Source organism: Berghia stephanieae, chromosome 1 (assembly GCF_034508935.2).
Source record: "Berghia stephanieae isolate SIO BIC M18660-M18661 chromosome 1, UCSD_Bste_1.3, whole genome shotgun sequence".
In the NCBI taxonomy this organism is placed as follows: Eukaryota; Metazoa; Mollusca; class Gastropoda; order Nudibranchia; family Aeolidiidae; genus Berghia; species Berghia stephanieae.
The window spans coordinates 74,126,102-74,138,601 of NC_088360.1; the positions used below are offsets into that span (position 1 = coordinate 74,126,102).

A 12,500-nucleotide genomic window follows, 5' to 3' on the forward strand; every position below is an offset into this window, starting at 1 on the left:
GTTGCTGGGGTTTTGTTTTTGTTTTTGTTTTTTTGTTTTTTTTTTAGGGGGGGGGGGGCACTTGTAAAGCGCTTTGAATATTGCGCTATGTAAATGCACACGTTTTTTAGAGCGCTTTGAGCACATAATATAGTGTATGTTACTTTACATAAAGACCCGAATTTATTGTTTCCAGTGCCCATTATTACCCCCACGGAATTAGAGAACCCTGAGATAAGGGATGATAGTGTTGTCCTACAGTGGCGGTTTCCTAGGAAAGAGATTGGCCGACCCAAAAGCAAGATTAAGGGAGAATTCAATGGATTTCAGGTAAAAGACGGTCGTGATCCACTGTGTATACGCGCGCGCGCGTTCGTGTGTGTGTGTGTGTGTGTGTGTGTATGTATGTGCGTGCGCGCGCGTAGCCGTGCTTGTTGGTTTATGTCGATACTTGGTAACCTGTTGTGTTTATTGAGTTATTATTTTCATTGTTTTCTGGCGAATTGTAGTTTGTCATTGTTTGTTTCTGTGGTTTCGTTATCTTTTTGGGTCTGTTTGTTTTTTCTGATCACGAAAAATGTTGAAATAATATTTGATTTTTTTCTCTCTCTTACGTATTACTAGTCATCATATTATTGCATAAGTTAAATGCAGTGGCATAGTCTGTCAAAAGGTTATGAAATTCATTCATCCAACATTTCGTTCTCTTCGATTCTGTTAACAAGATTTAAAACTATAAAATGAAACATTAGATAATTTTGGAACTCGATTAAATTAACACGGATAATCATAATGTTAAGATAATAAAATAGTTAAAAGTAATCAAGATCACGGCTTGTGATAGGTAATTGACGCTGTCTATGGCTTTTCTGTATCTATGGTCTCAGAAAAAAAGTGGGTGGGTTGGAGGGCGTGTGTAAATACTATGGGCTTTGCCTAATTCTATCATCACATTATTTATCATCATCGCTATACTAAATTTATCTTATCATTATATTATCTATAGTAACAGTCTTGTTAGAGGAGGATCGAGACAGGCCTAAATTTGGTGAAGTGAATATTTTGAATCCTTTTTGTGCCATCATCATTATCTTTTCTCGTCAAGCACCTAAAAAATTATATTTTATTGATTCGATTTTAATTTCAATAAAACCTTGCACAATTATAAAAAATGAAGGCTTTACATTTTTTATGATGTTTTCCCATTTACAAATCCTCAAAGTTGTGTTACATTTCCTCTCCTCATATTTCAATAATATCAACTTCAACTTTCTCTATAAGACTATCACTATGTAATGATTTGTCTTTTTCTTTTGTATGTTTGTTAGATTTATTTAGATATTGCAATAAATAACAATGTGAAATTGAATGTAAGCTTCAATTTAATTACGAAAGCAGACAGAATGGGTGTTAACGCCACTACCACATCATCTTATTCATATGTAGTGTTTCATTCATCCTGTTTGTTGATAAAGGGGAAACCCGAAAGGTCCATTCTGCTTTCGTAATTAAATTGAAGCTTACATTCAATTTCACATTGTTATTGATCTCCTCGAGCTTCGAGCAGCAACATTTACATTATTTAGATATTGCATTAATTCTTATTGATTCATAGGTCCAAATGTGGGAGGAAGGAAATAGGATTGAAACGATTAGACAATGGATGTTGCCCGCGTCTTACTACGTCCCTCAATGGGCCAACGCTAGCGTTCTAGAGAAAATGGGGGATGTCTTCAACGCCACCATTCGTCACATGTTGCCAAACACAAACGTGGAAGCTACAGTGGCCGTTGTCAACAACTTCTTTATCGGAAGACCTTCCGAAATCATTCGATTCCGAAGTCGTCCAGGATGTGAGTTTGTTTTTTTTGTTTGTTTGTTTGTTTTTTTTTTCTTTTTGTGGTGTTTTTTTTTTTGAGTTTTTTTTCTTCTTAATTCTTTACATATAGGGTTCAACATGTTACTCTGGGCCTACATCAAATCTTAACCTCTACACTGCTTCAGTGAAACCAGAATTGTGTCATCATTTATCGCACTCTTTATGAAAACGATTACGCTATTACAGTAGTTGCAAATCACAGGAATCCCTCCTGTCAAAAGAAGAAAATTGTCTCTATTTAGCCATGTTTCTCGCCATGAGGCATTAGTAAAATCTTATGAGGAAAGCTGAAGACAGATCTAGATGGAGAACCCTTACTGCAAAGTCATCTCTCATGTCTTCTCTATGATAATAATAATAATAATAATAATAATAATAATACTTTATTGCATCCCAAAACGGAAATTTTTTGTACAGACGTGTTATAATTTACACATAAGATAAAAATACAATGGAAATAGGATGTATATATATAAAAAAGGAGCAGCTCTATAACCAGAGCTGCGCTTTATAATATGAATAATTTCAAACACTGTAAAATAGTTAAAACTGTCACTATAAATTGAAAATTGAAAAGATTGCAAAACAAATAAATTAATAAATTAATATTTATATTTTTTTAAAGTAAAAATGAGAAATAATTATATAAAATGATTATTGCTTGTTGTTATAAAGCCTAATACTGGACGGCAGAAAAGATTTTCGGTGTCTCTCTGTTTTCGTTGAAATAGAGAAAGGGCGACCACTTCTTTCTGACATAATAATTGATGGTCTTAGTGGATGATACTGGTCATTTAATATTTTAGTTATTTTATTTATACAAAATTTCTCGTATAAAAGATCTACATCGTCAACATCATTTATATAGCGTTTAATGGATTTTTTAATATTTGAATTTATTTTGTTCCTTTCCACTGCTAAGCAATTGCCTCCCCAAGCTGTTATACAAAATGACAAAACACTTTCGATGACTGCTCTATAAAATAATGTGCAGAGGGTTTTATCTATTCTAAACTGAGAGAGTTTTGATAAAAAAATATGTACGTCTGCACATCTTATGCCTAATTATTTTCAAGTGTTCATCCCACTTGAGCCTGTCATCAATCGTTACACCAAGGTATTTGTAGTGAGGAACTCGCTGGACGAATTGGTCCTTTAATTTTAACGGTTCTATCGGTTCCTTCACTCTCCTAAAGTCAATCACTAGCTCCTTTGTCTTGCTTATGTTAAGCTCTAGGTGGTGGGCATCACACCAAGACACAAATCTATCAATTTCTTGCCTATAAGCCACTTCGTTGCCATTTGTTATGAGACCTTGAAGAGCGGTGTCATCTGCAAACTTTATTAAAGGTACACTCAGGTTTTGACTTCTACAGTCATTCGTGTATATTGTGAATAATACAGGGGACAATACACAACCCTGAGGAGCATCAGTATTTGTAGTTATACAGGAAGATTTGTTTTGTCCTAATTGAACATATTGTGCTCTCTCCGTAAGAAATTCGAGCACCCAAGCAATTATATACTTGTTTAAATTCAGACTAGTCAATTTTTGAACAACCAACTGAGGTTGCATTGTATTGAACGCTGAAGAAAAATCTGCAAAAAGCAATCTGCAATAGCTCCTAGCGTGATCTAGATGCCTGTAGATGTTGTTTGTAAACAGCAAAATGGCATCCTCTACGCCACGTCCTGGTTTGTAAGCAAATTGATGACTATCACTCAATGGCATAAACTGATTCCTAATTTTAACAAGAACAAGTTTTTCTAAAGATTTCATGACTATTGAAGTCAGTGCAACAGGTCTGAGATCGTTCATAGTTTCAATTTTTTCTTTTTTTGGAACAGGAATAATTTTTGAAGTTTTCCAAATTTCAGGGATCGAAACGCATTGGAGGGACCAGTTAAAAATATGTGTATAAATGGGGGAAAACTGGTGGGCACATTCCTTTAATAGTTTTCCTTTCAATCCATCCGGCCCAGCAGCCTTCCTCTCGTTTAGTTTCGAAAATACGAATCTCGTTTCCTCTTCACTGACCTCAATAGTCATTTCATCTTCCAAAGCCCTGTCTAATTTATGTTTTTCATTTTCAATATCAAATTTGTTTGCTGTGTCGAAACGTGAATAAAATTTATTTAAAGTTTCAATTTCGATATCTTCTGATATAATCGTGGGCTTTGGATTATAGTTCACAGCAGTTTTAAGCCCCCGCCACGTGTCCCGTATATCCCCAGAAGAAAAGCATTTTTCAATTTTATTTTTGTACTTATCTCTACAACTAGATATTACCCTCTTTATCTCTTTTTGTTTTGTTTTCAGATCTTTTTTGTTTCCACTAGTATAGAGAGTTTTCTTTTGGTTCAATAAAAGTTTTAGATCTTTTGTTATCCAAGGCTTGTTGTTAGGATAATATTTTATTTCTTTTTTACAAGACACTAGCTGTTCACAGAATTTTAAATACTCACTCACACAGTCATTCAGCTCATCCACACTATCACATGATTCGTTAAAAACATTCCAGTCAGTGCATTCAAAACAACCACGCAAATCTTCACACACACTTCCGTTCCAGATCTGTACACTTTTCTTTACTGGTTTTACACGTTTAAAAACAGGGCGGTAGGTGGGGAGTAGCAAGAGCATGCAGTGGTCAGATAAACCTAATGGGGCACGGGGTAAACATTTATAACTATTTTTAATATTACACAGGAATAAATCTAATGTTTTTTTGTCCCTTGTCTCGCAGTCCACGTATTGATGAAGTCCAGGGAGAGTAAAATCGTTACATTGGTTAAAATCGCCAGTGACCATCAATACGGCATCGGGTGACTTAATTTGAATGTCCTGTATTTCTTTCCTCAAAATATTTTTCGCTGTGGTGTTGTCTGATGATGGTGGAATGTAGACGTTGATGATGATGACATGAGTATATTCTCGGGGTAGATAATATGGTCGTGACGAAACAGTAATAAATTCAATATAATCGTCACAATACATTTTCTTTATCTGACTGTTATTGGGGTGGCACCATTTGTTGTTAATATATGTGCACACCCCACCCCAGTTCGTTTATTTACATTAGTCCGATCTCCTCGAAATAGTGAATATTGTTCAATATTAAAACATGATGATGGTATGTGAGGAGATAGCCAAGTCTCTGTTAACGCTATTATGGAGGCTTGACGATAGTCACTATTAAAACGACACAGTGAAAACAGTTCATCAATTTTATTTTTCAGTGATCTTACATTACTTGTCACTACACAGGGTAAAAATGGACGAAAAGGCCGTCTGTTAAATTTGTTTTTATTCCTCCTTTTCTCCCCCTCTTTCTTACTTTAATAAACGATGTGTCAATAGTGGGTGGTGGGGTGACACGGGTTGGAGGGATCGGAGAGTCTCTGAAATATAAGTTATCGATAGGCTTATTTTGGCAGCAAAATCACAGGCTAAAACACCATTTATGCTTATAAATATACTAATAAATATAAAAATCAGGAACAATATATACTTCACATCCATTTTGAATAAAAATTAGGCTTAAATTCCGACGATTGAATGATAAATGAATAAAAATATGTGTAGAAAATAGGTAAACATTCACAACACGTCTGTTGTCGCCGGAAGCCAGCGCCATATGATCACCTCGGTCAGGAGAATGGGGTAAAGTGAAGTGACCATTTTGTAAACAAATTTAATTTTGACGGTTAGTATTCAATGTATATTTCTACTCTAACATCCCTCGTACTTTTTTGTTGTAAACTACCTGCTCAGATATTCTGAAATTCTGTTACGTAATTTGGTAATGGTTCTTCCTTTAAGTTGGTAAATCAATATATTATCGTTATAATGTAAAACACTTTACAATTGTCATGATTGTTGTTGTTATTATTATTATTATTATTATTATTATTATTATTATTATTATTATTATTATTATTATTATTATTATATGGATTCTATCATTTAATACAAAAACCATATTATCACAATTAATACTTTCTTATAAAAAATTTTGACGGCTAGAAAAATTCGGCTAAAGACACAAAAGGACAGTAACAATGACTTTTGCTGATGTCATAATATGTTTTGGATCAGAAAAAAATCCATTGTGTAGAGAAATTTGTAAAAATATATTAATTCAATTATCATATCATAATGCACAACAGATAATTTTATGTTTACTTTTAGTTCCTGGCCCAGTTGCTTTCATGGATGCCGAGGTGATCGGAGACAATCATATTACCATACGCTGGGATAGACCTTTAGATGATCGTACAAAAATCATTGGTTACGACGTAGGATATCAAGAAGGTAGGAGTAAATGATATGATAAGGATTCGCTATGCGTAAGAGTTGAGTACTCTTCTGGCTGGACTACTTTACCACACGATAACAAAACACTTTTTAAAAGGATTCTAACTTTCAACATTTCCTTCATAGTATTGATAGATTCAAATGAATCGCAATATGTCAGAAAGTCTTTAAAAAGACTCTAATATAAGATCATGTTGACAGATTGGGTTACAGAGTGGGTAGTTGTAGTATTTGAATTCATCCTTATATGGAGTAAAAGTTTTGGAGCCAAAATAAGAAGAATAAAAAGCATTTTATAAGGGTTGACCGATATTGTGCATATTTGCAGGTCAGATAACCCAAATTGTTATGGGCTCATTGTTATAATGGAAATACTCGCAAACCAACGCAAGCTATACTCCTTTACAACAACGTTAAACCATGTCCACAATTACGCTCGATTAATCATACTTACAAATAATCGAACGTGAGGGTAGACCAATTACAGATGCCTATGCTATTCAATAATAATGTCAAAACAACTCGATCCTTTTTCCTTTGGAAACCAATATCAAAAATAGTGCTTTTTCAAATATTTTAGTTTAATCAATTTGTCAAAATAATGTAAAGCTTCATAGAGTTTGTCCGGTAGGAAAGGCGTTTGTACACAGGGCCACAATGCAAATGCAATATTTATTGAATTCTAATCTTTTTATGCTAAACAATGACAAAATTGCTCTTTTCACTCTTTAAAAAAAAATTAAAATAAGATAATTGCTACGAATATTTTCCAATATATGTAAAGCAAAAAGATATTTTGATAATAATAAATGACGTCAAATTTTTTTTCTCACCAGTGAAACGGGGCCTCGAACTGGAAGAAATGCAAGAATTGCAACCGTCAATAACAGATCCATACGCCACCAGCGTAATGGTTGATGGATTACGTCCCTTGACTAAATACAGAATCCACATCTGGGCAAAGACAGTGGCCGGCCGTGGGGAAAGTTATTTTATTGAACGGACAACAAACGCTCCACGAGGTATAATGTTGTTATGATTTTGTAATTCTAAGGCTTTCTCCCTATCCTCCTCCTCCTTCTCATCGTCATTATTATCATCATCATCATCATCATCATCATCATCATCATCATCATCATCGTCATCATCATCATCATCATCATCATCATCATCATCATCATCATCATCATCATCATCATCATCATCATCATCATCATCATTATCATCACCATCATCGTCATTATCATCATCCTCATAATTATCATCACCATCATCATCATCCTTATCATTATCATCATGGAGAGTTATTGATCGAGCGTGCGATCCTTGTTTTGTAAATTTTAATATAAACTATTATTCATTATCGTGTCTATGGAAAAGGTACTTCAAGAACATAACCTCACCGAATTCAAGTGTGGCAATGTACTTGGCTATAAGCAGACTAGACTTGTATTTTACGAGTGTCTGGCAGGCGTCAGATTTGTAGCCTGTGGGGATGTTTCAAGAATTGTGAAGCGCATTGAGCATTGAGTAAAATAAATAGTGGAAATGCACCATGTACATTTTAGATATACATACAGGAATTCAATAACCTTATATTGTTTGGTTTAATGATTACATCATCTCATACTCTTCAGCGCTGGAGCTTCCACGATTCCACATAGTGAACGTAGGAGACAACCATATCAATGTGTCTTGGTGGACAGATCAATTTGCTGAATCCGGCTCGGTGGTCTATGTGCAGTATAAACAGGAAGGTAGGGCTGAATCAAGGAATTTACCCAATGGAAACCGTACGGTGCTCTTATTGGCTAACCAACCAGCGGCCTCGATGAGAAAAATATCCGCCATTTTGCTGTTGGCTGGGAATCGCGTTACTATAGTAAACAAGCGCTGATCGGCCGTTCATGAAAACAAGTTGCTGCTCGCTCGTTTAACTCAATATTATTCAAAACGATCTCTCTAAAATGATATAAATGTGACTTCTTAAGGTTTTCTTCACGGGCAAAACCACACAACATTCTATTAACTCTTTAAGATTCAACCCGACAAAAACCGACAGCGGCATTAATATTCATGGGCGGGGTAGCCAAGACTGGCCTCAGTAAGTAAAATCCAATCGTTGTGAAGGAAATGACAGGCCCTGTCACTGCCGCAGGGCGTTTTCAGCTTTGATTTTTATAAATTTGCCGACAGAAAAGAAAATATGTTTCAGAAATTGCGATTTAAATCCTATTTTATTTGCGGGTGAAAATCATTGACATTGCACTTTGTTTGTTAAAAATCGGTAAAAAATTACGACTTTGGTGATGAAAAATGACTTTGAAGACAATTATTGTAAACTTTAAAAAATATTATGAATAATTTATAACTCCCTTATTTGTGGGTCGATTTTGTCATTCGAGGTATTAATTTTATTGTAATAAAGAGATAGGAACTTCATAGTTATTTTTTCTGATGTGAAATTATTACTTTGTAATTTTAGCACCAAGAAAAATACTCGATAAATAAATTTGTAACACCTCTTTGATAGACCGCCAGGGTCCGTTCGTGTAGAATTGTGAATCAAGCGTCTCAAAGTCTTCGACCAATCACAGGCTATCTATCCAGCTGGCCGAAACAAAGACGCTTCTCCCCGTCGATGTATTACGCTATTGTTATGCAAGGAATATAACACCTTATTGAGTAGGCCTAAAAGCTAAAATCTAAAAGTAAAAAATATAATTCTGAGGAATTTGAAAGTCACATTGCTGAAATCAGCTTGAAAAAAGAAGTACATTGGTCTTTGTTTCATAAAAATCGGTTGAAAACCAACTGTTTTACGAATAAATTTGATTTTAAAAATTGCTTTTGTTTATTTTAGCTTTTTTTAGCAACTTTTTTATTTATCGGCCGATTTTCTTGATTTTTATATCATTCTTTATATCTCAAAGAGACGAGATCAGTGATATACTTTGTTTGTTTCAAATGTTACTAGAACATAATTTGGCTTTTTTACCTATCGACCATGCCTGGATAATTTATTCAACAACGTGGCGATGTGATGCAACTATTCCATGGCCGTCTTCCACTGCCTAAACGATGATTCAATTCATTGTTGACGGCTGTTGACACGTGAGCTGCCAGAACGACCAATCGTTGAAGGGTCAAGATGCTCAGTAGCCAATCGTTCTTCGGTCAAAAAACTTAAGAACTCACGAGAACAAAAGTTTGAAATTTGGTGATGGACGGACCTATGAAATCGTTTCTGGGCGGAGTTTAGCCATGAGTGACCGTAGAAAATGAAAAGGCGACTACAGATATCAAAGAGTAGGCTTATATCATCAAAGGATGTCTACATGATTGACATGGCCATATAGGGAACTCATTATCTACTCCCCCAAAAAGAATCTAAACACGAGAGGGTTAATGATTACGTCCGAGGCAAAAAGGAATATTGACAGGTCGACCGAGAGTTGAACTCGTGAGACGACAAACATCAATTCGAAGTGTAGCGAGAGTCAAGCTATTGTTTGTCTTGTCCTATTCTATATAGAGAAAAGGATAAATAGTATAGCCTCGTGTGTGAGTGGTTGCGTGTCATAGTCTTGTTTTTAAATTGTTTCTGTTGTTTATGTGTGTAGTGATGACTCTCTCACACTCAATTTCAATGCCGAAAGAGGAATTCCCGCACACAAGAAAGGGGAATTGGGGTGGTATTTGGCATACATATTGTATAGTATCTAGTTCTAAATAGATAACTGATTAGAATTATATTATGATATATAAACACAATGCCAAATACAATTCCGAAGTTTCCTTATTTCAAATGAAGTAAAGCTCCAAAACCTAATGGTAGTGATTGTAGTACCGAGTGTTAGTGAGGTGATGTGGTGTTGGTGGTGGTTGTAGTTGTAGTAGTAATAGTGATGTTGATGTGGTGGTGGTGATGATTGTAGTTGTAGTAGTAGTGGTAGTGATGATGATGTGGTGGTTGTTGTAGTAGTAGTGGTAATGGTAATGATATGGTGGTGGTGGTGGTTGTAGTAGTAGTGGTCGTGATGATGATGTGGTGGTGGTGTTTGTAGTAGTAGTGGTAATGATGCGGCTATGTGGTCTAGTAGTATGACACTCGCTTCCGGATCGGAAGGTCCTGGGTTCGAGCCTCGCGCTCGGCGCATAGTTGAGTCCTTGGAAAAGGCTCTTTACTCACATTCTCTCACCGTACTCAGGTGTAAAATGAGTACCTGGCCGTTAACAGAGTTGTCTTTGTCCGAAAAATTGTAATATCGCCTAACAGGCGTCATGTCCCGTCCTACATGTTAAATGTTGACCAGGGACCCCTTGTAAAGCGCTTTGAGCACATTTAGTAGATATTGCACTATATAAAGCTCAATTTTAAAAAAAAAAATTTCAATGATGATGATATGGTGGTGGTGGTTGCAGTAGTAGTAGTGGTAGTGATGATAATGTGGTGGTGGCTGTAGTTGTAGTAGTAGTGATAGTGATGATGATGTGGTGGTGGTTGTAGTAGTAGTGGTAGTGATGATGATGTGGTTGTGGTGGTTGTAGTAGTAGTTGTAATGGTGATGATATGGTGGTAGTGGTGGTTGCAGTAGTAGTGGTAGTGATGACGATGTGGTTGTGGTGGTTGTAGTAGTAGTGGTAATGGTAATGATATGGTGGTAGTGGTGGTTGTAGTAATAGTGGTAATGGTAATGATATGGTGGTGGTTGTAGTAGTAGTGGTCGTGATGACGATGTGGTTGTGGTGGTTGTAGTAGTAGTGGTAGTGATGCTATTGCGGTGGTGGTTGTAGTAGTTGAGGTAGTGATGTGGTGGTGGTTGTAGTAGTAGTGGTGGTGGTGGTTGTGGTAGTAGTGGTAATGATGATGATATGGTGGTGGTGGTTGCAGTAGTAGTGGTAGTGATGACGATGTGGTTGTGGTGATTGCAGTAGTGGTAGTGATGATGATGTGCTGGTGGTGGTGTAGTAGTAGTGGTAGTGATAATGATGTGGGGCTGGTGGTTGTAGTAGTGGTGTTAGTGATGATATTGTGGTGGTGGTTGTAGTAGTAGATGATGTGGTGGTTGGAAAACACATTACAGGTTATTATAATACATGATTACACACAGGGACGGCTGGTAATAATGGGCAGGGTGGGCAAATACCAGCCTGTTTTTTCAAGTTTTATGCTGTATTACCATGTCCGAAATAATCTAATTTAAATTAGATCATTTTAACAGTTAGTACTTAAACTTGATCTTCGTACTAAAATCAATTTGTGTGTATTTTTGATAGATTGAAAATCACCATGCACCCCGTAATGCATAAACCAGGATACGCTCCTGTTCTTTTTATCACCCCCCCCCCCCCCCCCCCCACTCCACTCCGCCCACATCGTCATCTCATCGTCACGTCGCCTGACGCTGAACTCCGAGTTTGCTGTCTGGCCTCTCTAGTTCTAGGTCGGGCTAATTCAAATGAGCCCACCTTATAAACCAGTGAACACTAAATAGAGATTTTGGCAAACGAACTTTTTCTTATTTATTGCCTTACTTGTGCTGGTACTATTGATGTAATGACATTGGGAAGGTTCCAGTATTGAATTAAATTTATTGATTTACTAATATTATATCAAGTTAGTATTAACTTGTGTTGTTTTTATATTTTTAAATCCGTTTAAATTATTTCTTTTTTTTTTTCTCGTTTACTTTAGTGCTTCTCATTTATTTATTTATTTTTTTTTTAAACAAATTATTTTTTTTTCAAATTCTGAAAGTAATTACCGCTGTATTTTTATTGTCAGGCTAAATATTTTTGCAAAACAATGTATATTCTATTGTATTCCCTCTAATAAAACAAAACACTTTTATTCAAAAGTCACGACTAAATAAATATATAAAATAAAACCACCATTTTGGTATTCTCAACAATTGAATTAGTATACGAGAAATACTCTTCTGAAAAAAGAGAGAGTTGAATTCTAACTAAGTTATAGAGGAAATAAATACGTTTAAAGTAAGGGTGGGCAGATTCCGTACTTGCCCGTCCTGAAGCTAATACATACATAAGATAGTTCGCGATGAAGAGGCGGGAAGCTAGGGGTTAGTTGGGTAAGGAGTAAAGATAACACGGTCGTTATTGTTATAGTCTAACGAATGCATGAGGAGAGATTGGTAGCATTATTGTGTCTTAATTGTATTGTATGAATTATTGGCTAAAGCCTAAGATTAAATAAACTTTGTTGTTGTTTGTCTTTTTTTGACTATGGAACTGATACTTGTCATAGCAGACCTGCCTATTTGAAATAGGAAAATAAAAATCGTAGTTTTCAGGGTTAAT

The 12,500-nt window shown here is 35.7% G+C and overlaps 1 protein-coding gene across 3 annotated transcripts in view; it reads left to right on the forward strand.

The window, feature by feature from the left end:
* The window catches only part of LOC144956688 (neuroglian-like), a 70,121-nt gene that overhangs the window by 39,109 nt on the left and 18,512 nt on the right, over positions 1 to 12,500 (forward strand). For 2 of the 3 annotated variants that reach the window (XM_078887348.1, XM_078887357.1), the window contains exons 20-24: positions 176 to 309; positions 1,595 to 1,832; positions 6,051 to 6,173; positions 7,013 to 7,198; positions 7,814 to 7,933. The exons of the other annotated variant lie outside the window; for it this stretch is intronic. In XM_078887348.1, the coding sequence (XP_078743474.1) occupies positions 176 to 309; positions 1,595 to 1,832; positions 6,051 to 6,173; positions 7,013 to 7,198; positions 7,814 to 7,933 (801 nt within the window). The remainder of the gene's footprint in view (positions 1 to 175; positions 310 to 1,594; positions 1,833 to 6,050; positions 6,174 to 7,012; positions 7,199 to 7,813; positions 7,934 to 12,500) is intronic. 3 annotated transcript variants of the gene reach the window in all.